We start from the raw sequence: 20,644 nt of genomic DNA, 5'->3' as shown, positions 1-20,644 counted from the left end.
TGCTTATCATCACACATTATCCTGGCCCAGCCAGTTCAGTTTTAAAACTGGAGAAGGTAAATCCTCCTCTGGGGGTATTTTGTAAGTTTTTTGTAACACACTGGTACTCCAAGGCCTGCAAATAACACCAACCACTTCCAGTGTTCTGATCCCTTGAGATGAATTCCCTTGACACAGTAGAGATGGAAGAGCAAAGGGAATAAATACTTGCTTGGTAACAGGCAATGGGAAGCTCTGAAGTTTTTCCCACTACTGGTTCAGAGTAGTAGGTGCCACTTCATCATCCTGAATCTCCAAGATGGCTTCTGAAACTCCCTGGCCTGGTTGTTCCCTCTCAGGGAACATCCCTCCTGGCCAGTCAGACAGCATGGCTGTGTTCCAGGCCAGCAGGTGAATTACCTGAACAGGTGAGGTTTTGTGTAAGACCATGGATGGGGAAGGACTAGTGAGTAATAGGACTGGAAACTATTATTTTCTCCTAGTTGAAGTCGGGAGCGACTCAGCCATTTGCCTGAGCTGTGCAGCCCCACTGCAGCCATGCCTCATCTTGCTTGCTGAGACAAAACTTGCCAGTGATGCTGAAGAAGAGGCTGCCATGGCTTGCACACAAACTGAGTTACAAGAGGCTTTCCCTGAAGAGATTATGCTGTCTTTTTTCTGCTCCTAGTTCTTCCTTCAGTCCTGCTTTATCCAACGCATTCACTGTAGAGAAACAGTAATTCACTTTCTTTCTCACAAACACACCCCTTCAGTTTTATTCCAGAACCCATTTCCAAGTTTGAACAGAGAAGTCCTTATTTTGGACTGGGTATAAAACCTATCTTGAAGATCCCCTGGTCCACTCACTCACTGTGGTCTCATCTCTCTTGGCAGGAGAGCCCTGTGGTGAGTTACTGTGCTCTCCCTGTGCCACAGGAGTGCTCCTGGAGGGCCAGGAGCTGAAGGAAGCTCTCAGGCAATGGAGAGAACATGCTGGGCTAGGGGTTATGTATCCCAGCTCACCAATGGCTTTGCCCTCTTCCCGCAGAAAAAAATTCCTGGTGCTGCTGTTCTACCCTCCTGGGCACTTGCTGTGAGGCAGCAGAACCAAGCTGGGTGCAGTCTGGGAGGCTCCTCCTCACCTTCACCAGTATATAGCACATTGCAAGGCACAAATCTTGCCAGGAAGCCAGTAGAGGTGTGGGGAGGAGAGGGAAGAACTTGCTGGTAAATCATGCCAGGGGATGGCCAAGAAAGTGGGAGGTGGGTTAGGCATCCATGTCATGCTCCTCTGCATGAGCAAGGGCGGCTGGTTGGCACAGAAACGCACTACTACAACAGGGCTCCTCCAGGAATGTATTTATTTACATTAAAACACTGTTATACAAACTGAAAGTAAAAGAAAAGGAAAAAAGGAAAAGACATCTCAGAGGGTAGCTGTGCCAAAGACGGCACTTCCCACTTCCTGCCCTGTCTCACTGCTGCCTTCCTTCTGCTCCAGTCCAACTCTCAGAGCTGCAATCTCTGTAGAATCCCAGCTCTCTCTCAGGGTGAACACCCTTGTATTCTGTTTAAATGGCTTTCAGAACTCTCTGTTTTCTGCCTCCAAAGAAAACTCTTGCCCACACATTCTTTTCTTAATTTATTTATGTAACACAGTGTAGAAAGCTATCAATTCATAAGCAATGGCTCTGTACAATCATCCTGCAGAGGACCCCTGTTAACTTTTGGCCAGCAGGCACTTCGTCCCCCAGAAGTGCTCACAATTAACAGGGACTCTTTTTAATAATTTTTTTGAGATCAAAAAGATACATGGAAAAGAAAATAAAGTTTACCTTTCAATGCCTAAAGTGTGCACATAAAACAGGCACAACAAAACAAATGTGTATTTTCATGATTTCTACATCACTAATACAGCAGGAGCAACAATCCGTACAATAAAATGCAGTTGCAGAGAAAAAGAATTTCAATAACTCATCTGAAATACTTTTAAAAAATGTTGGTTTACTTTAAAATGCATAGTGATCAGAAAAAAATGCTCAGCAAAGAGAAGCAGCTAAACCCCACAGACACAGAAAGCATCCCCCATCAATTCTTAAAGCATGTTTCAACTAGGACCTAATTTTTGTCACAAATCACAAGAATAATATACAACTGGCTAAGGAGCTACATGATAAATAATTGGGAAAGAGAATCTATCCATGCACTAGTTAAATACAGCTAACCTCTTTACAGTACACAAAAAACATTCATTAATAATGTAGTGTAAAGACTGAAATGTAAAGAGAAAGAGAGAGAAAATACATTACCGATTTTATTAATTCAAGTTCAGGCATCTACTTGTGTTACAGCACAGCTGTCAAAAGGCGAGAATGAGTAAATAATAAAGCAGAGTGTTTTTCTTTCTTTCCACATTATAACTGAACACCAATGGGCAGTGAAGCAATTATTCTTCCATTCAACTCATGAGGCTGCTATGATGTCCTAGTTCTGCATCTGTTCAAAGAACTTGTATGTGGGATTTTCGTAGCCATTCTGCTGCATCTTGGAAAGGTGGCGCTCCTCTGGTGTCACTGCAGCATCAACCTGTCAGGAGAGGGGACAACCAGGGTCACATTCCTGCTTAATTCACAGCATACCCATGTCTTTTAATTTTCCTATTAAGTTGTAGTTTGTTGTTGTTGTTGTTTTACTTGTTTTAATTTATACATACTAGTAAAGAACTGTTATTCCTATCCTCGTATCTTTGCCTGAGAGTTCCTTAATTTCAAAATTATAGTAATTCTATATTCTATAGGAATTCTATATATAGAAGAGGGAGTAGGTTTACATTTTCCTTTCTGAGGGAGGCTCCTGCCTTCCTTAGCAGACACCTGTCTTTCAAACCAAGACATCCTGCAATAATGGTATGTCTACATTCAACGTCTGATCTGGGGGTTGGCCTAACAAGGTTCCTGTTTTTTCCATTATTATTAAATTCACCCAAAGGAGAGTCTCTGGTGGCACAACTGTTGGCAGCAGAAATCCAGATATCCACCAGCTTGGTGGATTAATACTAAAATCTGCTTCAATTTTCTACAAAATAGGCTGAAAACTATCACATCAAAAGCTGAAGTTGAGATTCCTGTTTGCTATTTTCTGCCTCTTGGTCCAAAATTCTGCACAGGTTGCTATGTGTGCAAATCACCCCACACTGTTGGTGATCTCCTGACCATGTCTCTTTGGAAAGTTTCAAACCACATGGATAACCACAGTGTGGACACAAGGATGCACAAGCATAGGCTTAAGACAAAGGCTTACACAAATAATTCTTAAGACCCTCTGTAACCCCAGACAGTGGAATAAATGCATCATGAAGCATGTGTGTCTCCAGCAAGAACAAAGCAAGGTTCGTTTGACTCAAGATTAAACCAACATAAACTATGGACTTGATCAAGACTTCAGTTTCAATCAAAAATGTAAAATGCCAATTCTAAAAGGCAAAAATAAACAAGTGTCTCAAGTGCTTACTAATACAAGTACTGTCTGCAAACCAGACACTCAAACAGCAAACTAAGTAGGAAGAAAAAGAGTTACATTAACTTCTTCCAGTTCTCATAATGAAGTCTTTCTACTTACAGAGATCTTATCGTAAAGCCATGAAATAGATAAAATATTTTAAATTTCTGTAAATTGACCACAAACCTCCTTGGCAGACTGAGAAGAGACAAAGATTTTCGAAGTCCTATATAAGAGTCTTACATACTATTTGTTTCTCAAATGATGAGTTTCAGATTAGCCATAAATCCAAAGCTGTTTGTGACAACAAAAATCTTGTTTAGAGAACAGAGAACAACAAAATACCTGTCTGGGGAAAATCCTTGCACTGCACAGCACAAACTATGGGAGGGCCAGTCTCAAACATTACAGCTAAATAAAAAAATTGGTGTATGATTTCCCAAGAGTAAAACCAGATTTTTCCTCTTGCGCAGTATCTTCTCATTGGCTGCTGTCAAATTTCTTATAAAATGAACTCTTACATTATTAAGTGATTGGTCTGGAATGGTTGCAGAAGAAAGTTTTGTGGTTTTACACCCACTTTAACATGGTTTACATTGTGCTTGCATTTACTAAATAAAGCAAATTGATTCCACACTGCTGGATGTAACAATGCCAAAATAGCTAAAACCACAGCTTCTTCCTTCATAAATTAACATTTATACAGCAGTGTGTTGACTGTGTTGCACAGGTGACACCATTCTTACCTCCACAACCCCATGATGAATAGATGTGTACTGCTTCTTCTTCAGCATCACCAAAGTAATGACAATCACTGTTGCTATGACAACACCTCCCACCATTAGTCCAATGACAGCACCTTTATTTGAGCCCACATCTTCAGCAAAGAACACCTAGAAAAGAAATATAAAGGAAGATGGCTAATAAAAAGCTCACTGAACATTTGACTAACCTGCCAAGCTGCCACAGCAATATAAAGGCTGTTGAAGCATCAGTAATTAAATGGCACTGCATGTCTTGGGAATTACTCAAACCTGGATTGCTGCGCCACAAAGCTCTGAAAGCTGGAGAGGAGCAATCTGGGACACGTGTATGGCCTGTGGTGCAGCAGTGCTGTGCTGAAGGAGGACTCAGCTCCATGTTCAGCTTCACACAGGCCTTAGATAGTAGCTCCTTTTTTTCCTTGAGTAAGCAAGTCAAGCTCATTGCACGAGTGACTGGCTTGAGTGGAGTAACCCAGGAGCACACACATTTCTTTATTTTCAGAGTGCTAATCATGAGTGGGGTCATACATTTACATCTGTGTGGCCTGTTTGGACTATGATGCATTTTTTCTAAGAAAGAGTCATGAAGGACCTGTGAACTGCAGTGAAACCTGCACACAACCAGCTGGGAGAAAATGCTCACACCAAAGGAGATGAGCCAACAAAAGCTATCACTGATTTAAGTGACCACAAAGGAGTGCTTCAAGATTTTGCAGGGTAAAGAGAATAAGCTGTATCTGCATGATGTACTTCTGTGAGACCTAGGAGGTTATAGCTGTGTGAAAATCAGAGAAAATCCACTTGAATTTTATACACTGAAAAGGCAAAACAGAGGACAGCAAGATGCTCTACTGTGCATATAATAAATCTGGCTTTTATAAGCAGGAGCAGGTATGAAAAATGGGTGATTGCCTTCATTGCCTTGTTCCATATTCAAAGAATACATAGGATTATTTCACATCTGAGCATACATTACAATTCTTTTGTCTGCATGCCAATAGCAGGCTATTTTAGTTATTATAATTATTATTAATATTATTACTGTTGATGTTGTTATTGTTATTATTATTTTAAACCAAAATGGGCAAAAAAAGTTAGAGAACAAATTACATTCACAGAATTGTATGACTATCTCATGCTGAAAGAATAAATACTTTGACAAGTATTTAACAAAAATGTAGCGGGAAGCAAGAAACCAGCTGAGAATTATACTGAGCTGTGTAACATTTGCACTCCTTAATAAACACAACCTTTGTCAGAAAGGTATTAAAGCATGCAGCATAAATATTTATATTGTTCCTAGTCACTAGCAAGAAATGTGTAATAGCAAAGTTAAAAATTTACTAGAGAGTACAAACAATGGATAGTGTTGGCATAAACCAGTGCAAAGTAGTAACTTCTTCCATGAGTTTTACCTGCCTAGGACTGAAATTCTGTTACTATACTATTTCAGGAGCACTGAAATGCCCCAGCTAATATACACATGCAAGAGAGGAAGGCCTTAAGCACTTCAAGCCATGAAAATCAACTTAATGTACAGTTCAAACATGGACCTCCATAAAGGAGAAAATAAATGCAATTTCAACCCAATTCAGAGGTCTGCATGTAAAATACAACGTGCAGCTGAATTCAAAGCAATATCTTTAGGAGACTGTTTCAGGAAATTCTACCATGGCATAGAATGGATGCACAGATCAAAGTGTTTTCTGCCCCCTGCTTTTGAATTAATGCTAAATGTAGAGGGGCATTGGTCAGGACATGGTGTGTGGCAGGGAAGCAAGGCCTTGTCAGTCCAGTACCTGCTCAGCAATACCAGAATCCCTGCTCAGTCTCAATTGAAAAGATAACCTAGAAGACAGCTTACTAATTTTTTAATAGTGGTTGTACCTCTCAGTAAAAAGCATGGCAAAAACCACTGTGAAAAGCTAGAAAGGTCCCATTTTAAGCATGACAGGGACTACCATGTGCAGAGACTGCAATGCCCTCCCCATCAGCCACCATGGTATGGGGAGCTCCCAGCACCTAATTCCTTGAGATGGTATCAAACCACTTCCACACTAAAGGGCACTGCTGATAACTGTGACAACCAGTAACTACTGTGTCTAGCCCATGTTCCGGCAAATTCCTTCCCTTCTACACCCTGCACAGGTTTGCTCCCTTGCCATGTTTAACCCATCTGAGCTAAGCACATCAGACTTTGCCAAATTAGTGCTAATGCATTTTGGATTAACTCATCAAATTGGTAATTCCCAATTCTTGGCATCAAAGAGATGGCAGTCACAGAGTGACTGTCTAGTTCAAATGCAAATTTGAGTCCCATGTTAATTTTGGTTTTCAGCAGTACTTAGCTTTAAAAATATATTAAGGAAAAAAAGCTTCCAAGTTTAATATCAGGATATTGAAAGCCATGGAACTGAAACCTCATCACATAATATACCCTTACAAAGAAGAAACAGAACAGGTTTATAGTCAACATTGCTGTCTGGGTTCTTCATTGCTCATTAAGCGACCAAAAAAAGCTTTTAGAAGATGCTTTTCTTACCTACAGTGCTTTTGGTTGTCATTTTTATGCTCACAAGAAGCACAGTTCAAATGGGGAACAATATTTTTCTCCTACCTGCCTTTCCCCTATTAATAATAATTTCATATACCTTAAAGAACAAAACACACAGATACAGCCAAACACAAACTAAAATTAAGGCCAGTGGGGAATCTCCTTTCATCCCAAGCAGCCATTCTTGTGAAAGGTTATGTTCCATGCATACACCACTGCCATCTGTTTTGATGGGAAAGGACTATACTCCTGAAATGGTGCCATTCTATTTCTTGCTGCACTGTGCTATGCGCCTCAAACTCTTTTTCTTTTTGTTAAACTCAGCATTTTCCATCCTCTGTATCTCTTGTATGACACAGAGAGACTATGAGACAGATGGACTGTGGGACAAGTATTCTCCATGTGAGCACATCCAGTGGCATGGCAATGTGTCACTGTCACATTTTCTGGAAAAATCCCTTCACCAGGGTTTCTTCTCCCAGAAAGCTGAGAAGCCTCAGAGAAAAATGAAAGCAATGATTATTGGATTGCTTCTCCTGTGTTTTGCTGCTTTGGAATGTGGTTGGAGATTGTTTATCCAACAGGTAGGTGGTTGTTTGATTGGTTTCATGTGAATTGCTTTCACTTAATGACCAATCACCGTCAGGTTGTGTTGGACTCTGAGGAGTCAGCCACGAGATTTTAGTTAGTATCTTGTTAAGCCTTCTGTAAGTATCCTTTCTCTATTCTTTAGTATAGTATTCTTTAATATAATATAGTAACATAAAATAATAAATTAGCCTCTAAGAACATGGAGACAGATTCATCAATTCCTCCTTCATCCTGGGGACCCCAAAAATACCACAGTAGTGCAAGGACAGGAACTATGGGAATTTCCTCTCATGTGAGGCTCAATGACTTTCCATCCTCTCTGCTGACATTGTTCCAGGCTTACTCTCATCGAAGAGAGAACCAGAAAAATCATAATCTTTTCACATGCTAACTTTTTGTTGGTACTTTCAGTGTCCACATCACTCAAGCAAAACATGGCCATAAGTGACTCACTAGTTCAGGACTGAATCAGCATCCTAAAATGCATGGAAAGCACTGCTTGGTCACTCACCAGCTTTTGATGATGAACTTCGTATCCTGAGTCATGCCGGAACTCCGCATCCATCTTCACCTCAGATATCTCTTCTGTCTTAACATTGGTCAACCCAGAACCTGCATTGCACCACAAAGACAATTCATTACATTCAGGATTCAGATTCAGGAAGATTCTGAATCTTAACCCCATTGCTGGAGAGCAGAAGGCAGCAGTGCCATTCACATGGAGGAGGTGTGATACAATGTGAAAAGGAACTGGGAGGAAAGTGAGGTACATCTGGTGTTTCAGTCCCACTGAGGTGACACAGAATGAGCTAGTAAAGTTTCTCCTCTGTTAAATGATCCTTAGTCCTCAGCAGCTATATTAGCACAGGCATTAAAGGCTTCCAGCATGAAACACTGCATGAACAAAGCTGTGAGGGACCAACAGAGGCCTCCTGAATTGGCTCACAGGCTGCATACAGATCTGCTCTGACAGCCTCTTTAGCAATGTCAAGAAAATTTGTTGTTTAGGCCAAAATCCTCCTCCTCCCTCAGCTCAGGCTGCTGTGAGGAAAAAACAAAATACTCATGGTGTGAATAAGAGAACTCCAGATATCTTATTTTCTCGCTTCCTGCAAACATGCTTTCCCACAAACATGCACAAGTTACTAAAATGTTTGTGGAGTTTACAGAGTTTTCAGATTTCATAATGCTCAGAATTAATGATTGTTCTTGTCTTCTCTCTGAAAGATGACAACTGTGTCTCTGTTAGAAACATACAGAAAAGCAAGTGACTACAGCTTGCAACATTTATAATTGTACACAGTTTACAGTCCTGTTCTCTTAGGGGTGTGAAGGGGAGATGCTGCACTTGTCTAGCTGGAAAAAAGGCCAAACTTTCCTCCCGGAAAATAGCCTTAGGAGAATGAGGGGGGAATCCTGTATATGTCTATGAATCCTGAAGAGCTGGCTCTGGCCTAGAGAGACTGTATGGATGTTCATGGAGCTGATTGTTTTCCTTCTCAGTTCCATGTACTTGACATTGGTATTTCTTGGAGGTAAAACACTGCAGAAGAATGGTGTTTTTGAGATGTAATTTCCTCCCTCTACTGAATGTAGTAAGAACAAACCAGTTCATATTCCTTGCTTGTGTTTATTTCAGCATTTTCTCACTCCCAATTCCTCTCTCCAAGGCTAAATTCTTAGAATCTTGTGCTGAAATTAAGTTTTGATTAAGAGGAAGAACCTCTTTTAAAATTCTCAACACTACTGACTGCTCCCGTGCTCCACGGTCTTGCTGGACTCTCAATAATAATTCCTTAAGAATTCCATGTGCCAATGAGCTCCACAGCCTAAAAGAGCACTCAATCCAATATTTTTTTTAATTGTCTTTGAATGTGCAATTTTTTTTTTCATTAAGGGGTGGTTTATTTTTTAATTATGAACCAGGAAGAATAGATCCTTCTTCTCTGGACTGTACAGATAACCCACTCTAAGGTTCTGATCTTTATTTTCATAGGAAAACATGCAAAGGAGAGAACAAGAATCATCCTCATGCTATAAAGAATTTATGGTTATTTTTTTGAAGAGTCTGACTGCACCATAAATTTTACCTTATTTTTTTAAAGGAATCAAGCACTTCAACCCATCAAATCTATTAAGTTCCTGATTTTTGATGCTACTGATTTTTGATAACAGTACCCTAATATATTATGACATTTATGGGTGACATTTTTAAATGTAAGAATTGTAAACTACCTAAGGAATTGCAGTCTGAAAACAATGATATCCTGTCAAAGAAATGCAGGACGAAGTGGAGCTGCAGGAAATAAAACCCCCGTGGTACCTGAAAACAGGTTTAACTTTCTATCCTGGAAGCAGCTGTGGCTAGTTTTCCAAATTAAGAGCAGAGTTTACTGTCTTTTGTGCATCATCTCAAAGTACCCCTTGCACCTGCATCAATGGGAAATGAGGAAAAGTATGTTGGGGACTGAAGTGTTATGGTTTATGGCTTAAATATTTTTACAAAGGACTATTGCCTATTTTAGCAAAACTGTATAACAAAAACTGCAGCAAAGACTACTGTACTCCTGGCTGAGGCCCGTGGCTATAAATTGCTTTGGGGTAAGATAAAGTGATACTGTTATCAGGTCTGGCTTGGGAAGAATATTTTCACAGGAGGATTAAGCCCAGCACCCTCAGGGGTAGAGGCTACAGCCACAGGTTTATCTGCTGCCAGGCTTGTGCAGACCCCTACACCAAAGGGAGGATGAGGAGAGGTTTCCTGTGTATGGTGAAAAAGCCTCTGGTCAGAGGCAGAGAACACCCGTCCTCCACTGGGCAGACTGACCCATACTTCTTCCATATTGGAAGTTCAACTATTACTTCCATATATAGGGTGTCTCACCCCTGGAAAGCCACATCTATGGGACATTCCCATGGGGCACAGCTGAGGGGGTGTCATGGCCCATCAAAGACTCTCCCCAAAGGAGTCCCCAGACCCTGCACCAGAGCACTGCACAAGATCCTGCATAATGCAGCAGATCCACAGTCTTACAAGTGTCAAACTGGCCCCCCTCAGAGAGGTACCTGTGTGCTCCCATCCGGCCCAAAAGTGCACTAATCCATTGGATTCTATCCTTTTTGGCAGGGGACCCTCACCAGCAAGAAGATCAGATGGAGGGAAACAAGGAGACGTCATTGGGACCCACAGAGGGGTGATATGCTTCTACTTAATCTGTCTCTGTCATTCTCCCTGTCCTCCCTCCCCCCCACACCCCATTTCTACTTCCTTCTCTCTTTTCCTTTTCTTTCTCTTTGCCTCTCTTACCATTAAATAAAAGATATCTTTTTTTTTTTTGTATCAACATCTAATCTCTTTTGGTTTTAATTGCATTTTGGGGACTATTCAAACATCCAGGTTAGTTCCATTTTATCCAGAGAGTTAGTTCTCTTTGCTCCTCTATGATTAGAGCAGATCACAACAAAGGAGAACAAGGAAGCTCGACCTGTCAACCCCTCGTGCCTTTTTGGTTTTAGGATTAAAAGGGAAGGGGGAAAATTAGAGTAGTGGAGCACCAATGCAGTAGCTGGGGGGAAGGGCTTTCCCAGGACTTGTTTTACTGTCCTTGGCTGCAGAGCTGAAGAGGTGGCTGCTCCCAGCTGCTCACCATTGTCCATGGCCACACTCGCTGCCCTCACAGATACCCTGGCAAAAGCACCACAGGGAGATTCCACCAAGGCAAAGGCCTGAGGAACTGTACAACTTGACTGCTACAGCTGGCAAATCCAATGAAGCCATAAATATTGATTAGAACATATCCACACACATATAAGATAAATCAGTGAAGAATCTGCTTGTCTTTTGTTGAGGGAAGTCCTACCTCCCAAACTCTTAGAGGTCACTGGAAGAGTTAGGAATCATATGGGAAAAACAGGGATTCTGCTTGGAGTGAATCTGGATTTCCAAAAAGCTTTTGAGAAGGTCCCTGATCAAAGCTCTGGCAGAAGCTAAGAGCCAAGGATTAGAAGGGAAAGTCCTACATTACTTTCCATAACTAAGAGAAAGGAAATGAAGTGCAAATACACATCTGTTTTCCACAATGAAGGAATATTACCAGTGGTCCCAAAAGGATCTGTGCTGTGCTGTTTGCAAAGTGATCTGGATAGGAGAGTGAATAGTGACATGACAACGTTTACTGACAAAAAGTTCAAGAAAAAAAGAGGATCATCAAAGTAAAACCAGGTGCAAAGAACTGCAGAAGGATCTCACAAGTTCCAAGAGCACAATAAAAGGGAAATTTTATTTAGTGTTGATATAATGCAAAGTGGTGCTTGTGGGGCTACACAGCCCTAACTACACATATAAAGACTCTAATTTAGCTCTGCTCCACTTGGGACAGAGACCTTGCAGTCACAGTGGGTAACTCTGTGGCACTTGTTCAGTAGCAGTCAAAAAGGCAAAGAGAAAGGTGGGAGCAATTATGAGAAAATTCAGAAAATAGAAAAAATTGTTACACCACTGTATACAGGATGCATCCTCATTTTAAATCTGGCTATTTGCTCTGGCCACCTCACCTCACACAAAGGCAGAAGAACTACAAAAGATATAATGCAGAGAGACACAGATGACCACAGGTATGGAATGGCTTTTGTACCTGAAGGACTGAAATCGTGAGTCTTCAGACTAGAAGAGGCAAATGAGGTGAAACACAACAGAGTGTGTGACTGTGAATGACAAGGGGAAAGTCTACAGAAAATGGTCATTCATTATTTCTCCTACAAAATACAGAACACTGACATGGCTATGATACAGCAGATTGAAAAGTAACACAAGAAAGTGTGTGTACATATATATATAATTCAGTACAATGCAAAATTGGAGTGTGGAACTCAGTGGCACAAATCATGAGGATGTTCCAAATACAAATGAACAAATGCAATGAAGAAGGATTCCTTCGGGGTTACTAAACACAATGGTGAAAATACAGTTTTCAGTCCTGGAACCTATCAAATGCTAGCTGCCAAATGCTCAGTGGATGTGCTGGGGTATAAGGCAGAGGTGAAATCTGTACATATTTTGTTTGTACCACTGCTAGAGGTAGGAAAATGGACATGAGCACTTCTACTTTTGACAACTCCAATCAAATAGTAGCGTGGGAGCCATGCTTTCAGCATATAGCAGGTTAAACAATGGGTTTTTGCCTTGGGATCAAGCAGAATTTTTTTTGTTTGGGCCAAGTGACCAAGACCCCACAAAAATGCCATGGAATCTGAACACAAGGTAGGATCTGATATTACGAAGTTAATGATGTTAAGACTTACTAAAACTTGTTTTTGGCAATTTGCACCAGAAAAAGAGAAATCTTTTTTTTTTAGCTGTTGCACTAACAAGCCCTTTTTCCTTCCTTCTACCTCCCTTAAGTGAGGAAAAATACTTCAACTAGGGTAAACTGCTCATCTTCTGCAAATAACTGATTATATAGTAAGGAGAAGTATGACATTGCACTGGAATCAATTAAATACCTGGTATGAGATAAAAATATACATGGGGTTACACACACCTTTCCACAATGTTATACAATTGAGACTTTTTGTTGAAGAGATTCACTCTATTACCAGTTCATTCACTTTGCTCTCCTAGTGACCACACATTTAGACTTATATGCTAAAATCAAAGATATACTTTTCAAGGGTAGTAACTGAAGTAGGAAAAGCTTCAGGGTCTTTCTAACAGTCAAGGGATTCCTGATACCTCTTCACCCTTGCACTGAAGACAAGCACACAAAGAACAGTTCTCTCTCTGAGAAGAACTTTAATCCTGACCTTGGACAAAATTATCTTTCTTCCATTACCAATTCTAAAACACACAACTCAAACACAAAAGCCAATATACAAGATGAAAAGTGAAAGCAACAGCCTTTTGTAAATTCACAAATAATGATAATTGCTACCAGTTTTCTTCTGAATTAAATACCACCTTTAGGGAGCTGCAATCCTAACTACCTAAATTTAAAAAATGCTTCAATTCAGCTGAAAAATACATTAACTCACAGCTCCTTAGAAAAACTGACAAAACGATTTTGTTATAAAAACTATGGGCTTTTTAAAAAGCTTCTAGTGAAATACAACAAAATGAGCTAACTATGATGGGCTTTTTATTGATATTGCTTTTAATTAACAATATTAACTGCTTTTGTATATACATGTGTACACATGCATGTGTGCACACATACATTTCCAAACATCAAAAAATGGAGAGTATGAAACCCCAAGTTTTCCTTGCCCTAATGGGAAAAAAATCATATGGAGTGAAAAACTACTGATATGAAATAAAAACCATGTAGCTGCTTTGGGGAACACTCTATACTAACACTGATGAGCTTCTGTGTTTGTGTAAATATATTTATGCTTTCAGAAGACTAAAAAAAGAGGTTACAGTGAATCCCACCAAGGATATAATTAGATGCACATTATCTACCAAACTGCTTGCAATTACTTTGTCTACTGGTTACATAAACAGCTAGAAAGGTTTTGTGATATTGTTTTGCACAGATCCAGGAGTGTTAGCTGTGCCTGAGGTTACATCTAGAGTTAAAAATTGAATCTCCAAGTGAAGCACTGTTGAAACAACTAGACCTGGGTGTTCTCTACACAGAGAAAATCCAAGTAGCAGTTTGAGTGACTGTGGTGCTGACTGCATTCAGGAAAACATTCAGCTCCATGTCCATGAACTGTGCTTCAGTCATGGCAAGAACAAGAAAAGAGTTGTTGAATCAAAGCCCGTTACACATGTGGCAAGCAGCTTTATCTGGGTTAATCTGCATCAAAGATAAAAAGGGTGGAAGGGAAGGAATGCAGTCTTCGAACAAACCCCCAGAGTAAAGAGCTGCCTGTTCCAATGAGAAGTTCAACTATTGCTTCCATATGACTCTGTTTGTAAACTCATTTTGGTGAGTTTTCATATTGTAAACTGATAAAGCTGAAAATGAAGACTATATACCCTTTTTTGTAAGGTTAACTCAAACATCTTTGAGGGATATACACTTTTAAGACTGCATGGAGCTAAAACTTTTTGGTCTCTCCTAAGATGTCAGTGAACTGCTAGTCCACATGTACTTCATGGATGATTATGGGGCTCTCAAATTGAAAAAATCAGAAAATAAGTACAATAAAAGCATTATCTTTTTTACAAAAGAATCTCACTGGAATGAAGTATAAAATAATTATTTCTCAGAATACATGTGTGTAGAAATGAATAACCAAAACAACTAAAATCTGGTTTGATAATCTCTCTGGCAGGTCAATCCAGATGCTGTGCCTAGGTACCTATAATTGCATTCACAGTAACAATCTAATAGAAAAAAATGATTAATTATTTTTATTTTGTTTAAGCAACTGTATTGAACTAACACCACAAAGACAGGAAAAAAAAAGTTGGCAGTTTCTGACAAGAAAATCATAAATAACTAGGCTGCTCTATGCCCTCACCTCATGCAGACCACAGCATATGTGCCAATGATTCTGCAGAACAGCCATTAGGCTTACAGAGCCTCTGCATGAGGGAAAAACCCCTCAGTTATTATGTAATGTAATGGAAGATAGACATGTCAGGATTTATTAGCAGAAGGGCCAAAGACACAGAAGCAGCTTTATGTGCAACATTTCCCCAAAATAGTTAAATGTTTGCAAAAATGATCAACTGACAAAGAGCTGGAATAACACAAAAAACACCAAGTCCAAACTATACTACATGGAAGAAAGTAACATACTTAATAGCATAAAATCCTTGCCTTGTGAATTATGGGTATCCTGTAAGTGATGTATTTACATGTAAGTGTATAATTACAACTGCAACTGTGTACCAGATGAAATTATGATCTGCCCTAAACAGAGCATTTGTTGTTTATCACCTTGAATTACAGAAAATATGCTAATACTAAGCAATGTCCCTTCTGATGGCACATTTTCTAATCTTCACTCAATTTGCACAAATCAGAGCTGCTGAATTAATGTAAGATAAAGGAGCTTGCTCATGAGCATCTAGAGATGTTTTTATATGTATTTTTATGTGTATATGTCTCCATATGTACATGCACACACATACAAAGAAAAAAATTACTAATAAACAGATACCCAAAATTCAGTTGCAAGAAATTAAGTGCTAATCATGAAAAAGTGACTGCTGGAGCACAGGAGAGAAGGAAACACTACTGAATAAGTTGTTACAGTGAGGTTTTCAAGAAAATAGGTACTCATTCTATCTGAAGTTCTTCATATGGAAGTTCTCAGGCTGGACTGGAGCCTTCTAACATCTAACAACTCCTTGTATAAAGCAATTTATAAATAGCAAGAGATATGTCATAAATCTTTAATTGTTTAATTGTTTAATTTTGTGCTGTATTAAAAAATAGTACATTGATGACTACTTAGTATATCTAGATAGTTTTCTTCCCTTGACGTTTTACCATCTCATTTACTTCCTTTTTTAGGAAGAAGATGATAAGAAACAGTTTTAGGCATAATTTTTATGTTTGTTTGCCCATTTGTGAATTAGGAAGGGGAAGGACAGCAAGTTAAGGCAGTAGAGTCCTTGTCTAATGCCCATGTGAATTACACAAATGTTTTATCCATACCAGAAAATGGGATTCATCCAGACAATATAATTTTCTTAGGACTGATGTAGATCAGATTCCAACTGTGGACAGTCAAGGTGGAGCACAACAGAGGTGGGGGTTTAGACAACTGGCATAAATTTCAACAAATGCTTTAAACTTGGTCCTTACTCATAAACTTTTCTACCCTATGAACTGGACAACTCCTGACGTTTTCTGGCTTGACTCACAGCCTTCATTTTTTGAAAGGGAATGATGTGGTGAAGGAAAAAGATCCCAGGAATCACAAATACTGCTACCATCTAAATACTTGTTGGACCAGATGGTCATTGAGGTCCCCTTTCAACCCAGTATTCTGTGAGTCTATTACTCTGTTCTGTACTGTGACCAAACTATCTCTCTCGTAAGAAAGTGACAAAGACGATCTGCATGATTTTGATCTGCCTATAGGAAAAACATACTGATCATTATAAGAATGATGTGTGAGCAAGAAGTAATGAAATGGAAAAGAGAAAAAAGGGCACACGTTTGCATGTTTGTCTTAGTCCTTTCAGAGCTCATTTTCTTCAAGAAATTCAAACAGCTACAAAACATTCATTTGTTCTTCTTCAGGCTTGGAGTGTTACAGACTGACATGATATCAGTATTTCCATCCTGAAGAAGCAGGTCACTCGAGCCAAGCAGGTAGAAGCATCAACTGGCAAGTCAGGCCCACAGAAAGGGCAAACTTTTCAGGAAACCAACAAGAAGCTGGACAATTAATACATAAAGTCACAAGCAGCTGGATGCATTAATCTGCAGGTCTTTCATTAATACTTTTTCACTCTACAGTAATCTACTATATTTTTAGACTTTTTTTGCTTCAATAATAGCCCCAAACTGTAAAAACAGACTATCCCAAAATGACAGTTACTGCACAAAAAGTAATCATTTTCCTTTTTCAACCTGCAGTATAGAAATTTTGTTTGTAATTAGCAAGTAAAGTAAAACTGTTTTAAAGCACACACTTTTAAACTATCAGAATCCCTTCTGTACTTCACAGTTGAAATAAGCATCTATTTGCTTTCCTCTATTCCTAGTTCATTAAGATATTCAGATTGGAATAATTTCTCTGTTAAAGTGAAATTTTGTCACACAATTTGCTTTTGAATGATAATAAAAAACCCCATGGACATTTATAGACAGAATCTGTATGACCAAGAAAATTTTTTTCTAAATCTATAAATAGTGATTAAAGACATAGGAAAGTTAAGCACTACTTTTGCACTTTAGCAGAACACTGAGAAAATTTCCCATGTGATTTTCACAGTAGAAAAGTTAGAGCATCTGCCATCTGCCAAATTACAAGCCATAATGGTCAGATGCTGAAATATTTTTGACCTATCCTTAGTAGTCTATTGCACACATTCACCAAGATGACTCATGACTTATTGTCATGAGGCTTAAAGACTTCAGTACTACTTGTATCAACACAACCAACAAAGCACTCTAATGCACTTGACTAAAACATACAGTTTGATCCTGAAATGAGAGAGCAGCAGTGAGAGAAAATCCTTTCTCTAGAGAAGGGACACTGAGACGTGCATCTATGTGTGAGGGAACAGAAGGGAGGAAGGAACAAACTGCAGTAATAAATAAGGGCCTCATAACAGGAAATATTTCAAGAGGACTGAAATTAAAATTGCAAATAATAATAGATTTTAATATTATAAGAAAACTGCTAGACTGAAATAGCATTACAAAATTTGGATTAACCATATGCATGTTTCATCTGTGATATTTCTACTGCTCCTGGGGAAGAAGGTAGATAATGCAGTACTGAAGGGATTTTTTCCTGATCTCAAGATTTTTGGCATTGTAGCTCTGTACCAGTTTCCAGGATCTCTTCATGGACTGAATTAAGACTCTAAACATAAGTAAAGATGTCAGACTCCTAAAACAGTGCTAGAAGCACACTACCTTGCCAGTTCTGACACATATCCCAGTTGCTGCAACATATAAGCTTATTTTAGCTTCCACTGTAGCAATTTCTGTAGTTGCTAAACATGGGTGAGTTAAGACTCAAAAACAATTAGGAAGATGTTGTCCACGATGCTATCTAATGGATTTTTGGAAGACAAGCTAAAGGGGAAAAGGATACAGATCAATCATTTTAATATGATCTGAAGGAAGAAAACACAATTATGATGTGACACTGACATAATCCTGACCCTAAAATATACTCTCACTACATCAAAGAGTCAGAGAGTAGGCTGTTCTGAAATAAAAGGCTGTTTCCTCTCAATGGCTTTAATAGTTTCAGATAATTCTGAACAAAAAACAGAGGAAAAATAACTCCAAAAAAAAAAAAAAAAAAAAAGTAGGAAAAGTTAAAATAATTTTTCCTTTTGGAAACTGGAATTGTCCCATTTGAACTTTTCCAAACATTTGCAGCCTGACTCAACCTAGTGATACTATTGTTCTGAAATCAGTACAAAGACAGAGGTACCTACAGAGTAGAAACAATCACCCTGCTCTGTCCTAGAATGGAATTAATAGTTGTGTCCTCAGGAATCCTCAGGGAATCCAGACGGATAATACCAATTTTTAGGTATTTGGAGGTAAGTAAGACAAGTACCACAGCAAAAAATATCAATTCCCCTCCTGCAGTTCTGAAACTGTATGCATTAATTCTCCATTAGCCCTGCCCACTCTACAAAAAGGATTCAACGTTTCTACTGTACATTGCCAAATTAGAAGTAGTGTCTGTACAGGGTACCAAGTTTACCACCTCCTGCACCTGCCAAAGTGTTATTTCTGGAAAGCATGAGAACTTTGATACAAACCAGTTCTGGATCTGGGACCCATTCCCACTGCAAGCACACATCCCAAACACCCTCAAATAAGGACAACATTCATATGGGATTATTTGTGAGGGAATGATGCTTCCATCATTCACGGAATAGCACTGAATTTTGTGAGCAGGGTACAACAAAGCAAAGGTAAATCATTTCAGCACCAGCAGACCATATGCATGCCAGAAAAAAATACAGGTTAGGTAAAAGCCATGCAAGTCATATACCTGGTCGTGTGGTGAGTCCTCTGTCTGCAGCTGGGCGGGCATCAACGGGCTCAACTAGGCACGTGCAGAAAAGAAACAAAAAAGCAAACAAAAATAAACAAAGTCCCCATAAATCACAAAGTCAAGGGCTCCTCTGTTGGGACAGTGCAGAAGAGACATACTGCATTAACAGTTACCAAAGCAACAACTAGAAAATATCCGCCTTCAGTTAATCCTGAAAGTAAAAGGAAGGGATGGGTAAGACTTCACAAGGAAAGCTTCAGCGTTGAGGCAGCATCATTTTTACATCATATTACTGCTTCAAGTCAGAAACCAGTAAGACTAAATAATTTCTGTCAAGAGAACAAAACCATATTCATTGCATGCAAACTTTTCCCCATTGTCTAATCAGAACTGGCAGCCGGAATGGACATGATGAGTTCCTGCAGCTGCTCTTTATCAATATTGACTTTAAAGCCTCCTGAATCCCTCCTTTTTCCTTTCAACAGGGATTCTTTACAGCACCATCTATAATGTTTAAAAAAAGTAAAGTGCATTTTGAAAATACAATCAGTATTCCTATATGTTCTGATTTGTGAACAGCATATTTATCTTCCAGTTTTTGGAAGGGAAAAGAAAGAAGAAACACAAATTTCTATCCAAATGTATGTCATATACAGTTCTATAAAACTCTTTTATTACCCTACTAAGGTTTTATCAGCTGAAACCTAAGTTGAAGTAGCTCACTGGCACTAACAGAAAAACAGCATTTGCAAAACTTAGAGCTATTTGAGTCACTGCCAAGTGCCTCAGTAAGTTCAAACGTACTGGAAATGTTTATTAAAAGATTAAGTTTTTTTTTGTTGCTTCTCTCTTTTGCTCCAATTGTGTTGCTTTCCTTATCTACTCAGTCTTTGACAGTGTCAAAAGAACTTAAATTCAGAAAGTGTTACATTGTTCCTTAGAATTCAGAATTTTTAACATATATTCTTATTCATTTGAATTTCTGGATTCAGCTAGGAGCAGTAAGTGAGATGCAGTAACACAGGAAATCTGATAGACCCACAGTTTTCAATCAAGAACTGCTCATCAGAAAATCACACAAGCCTGATGATATTGTTGATATGAGCAATGGAACTGCCCATCTTCTCAGGAAGCCTGTGTCACTGGCTTAGTGTTCCTGTGGGTTGGACAAACAACCTACCATGCTTGCAAGTGAGAGCCTAAGTGGCTCCCATGTCCTTTGCACATGAGATGACTGCATGAGCTCCTGCCTCTGAAGAAAACCCAGTAACTCAGCTTTAGACTAGCTGCAAACTAAAAGCACATCAGCACATCTGATGTGTCTCTAGAAAGGCAGACCTCCACAGAGCTTGCAAGTCTGGTGCTGCAGAGGCACTTTCCTTCACAGCAGTTCAGAGTGGCACTAGCATAGCACGTAATTGTTTTCCTTACAAGGCTCTTCCTGTGGGAAGGACTCCATAGCGTAGCAGGGGAGACTCCTCTCCCAGAGTGAACTGAAGAAAGATTCTTTTTAGAAGTGATAAACTGACTGAGAATCCCAGGTTTTGTCTCTTTGCATTGTCAGTGGGAAGGAAAGAGGGGCTGGGGGGAGGAAAGGTGTTCT

At 39.3% G+C, this 20,644-nt stretch overlaps 1 protein-coding gene across 2 annotated transcripts in view; it reads right to left on the bottom strand.

Moving 5' to 3' along the window:
* Window positions 1-1,323: 1,323 nt before the first annotated feature.
* APP (amyloid beta precursor protein) overlaps window positions 1,324-20,644 on the bottom strand; it is a 200,645-nt gene continuing 181,324 nt past the window's right edge. For both annotated transcript variants that reach the window (XM_030943771.1, XM_030943780.1), the window contains 4 exons: window positions 19,039-19,092; window positions 7,898-7,998; window positions 4,224-4,370; window positions 1,324-2,565 (listed from right to left, as the gene is read on the bottom strand). In XM_030943771.1, coding sequence (XP_030799631.1) covers window positions 2,464-2,565; window positions 4,224-4,370; window positions 7,898-7,998; window positions 19,039-19,092 — 404 coding nt within the window. In that variant the 3' untranslated portion in view covers window positions 1,324-2,463. The remainder of the gene's footprint in view (window positions 2,566-4,223; window positions 4,371-7,897; window positions 7,999-19,038; window positions 19,093-20,644) is intronic.

Source organism: Camarhynchus parvulus, chromosome 1 (genome assembly GCF_901933205.1).
Source record: "Camarhynchus parvulus chromosome 1, STF_HiC, whole genome shotgun sequence".
Lineage (NCBI taxonomy): Eukaryota > Metazoa > Chordata > Aves > Passeriformes > Thraupidae > Camarhynchus > Camarhynchus parvulus.
This window is presented reverse-complemented; position numbering and strand designations above follow the sequence as displayed.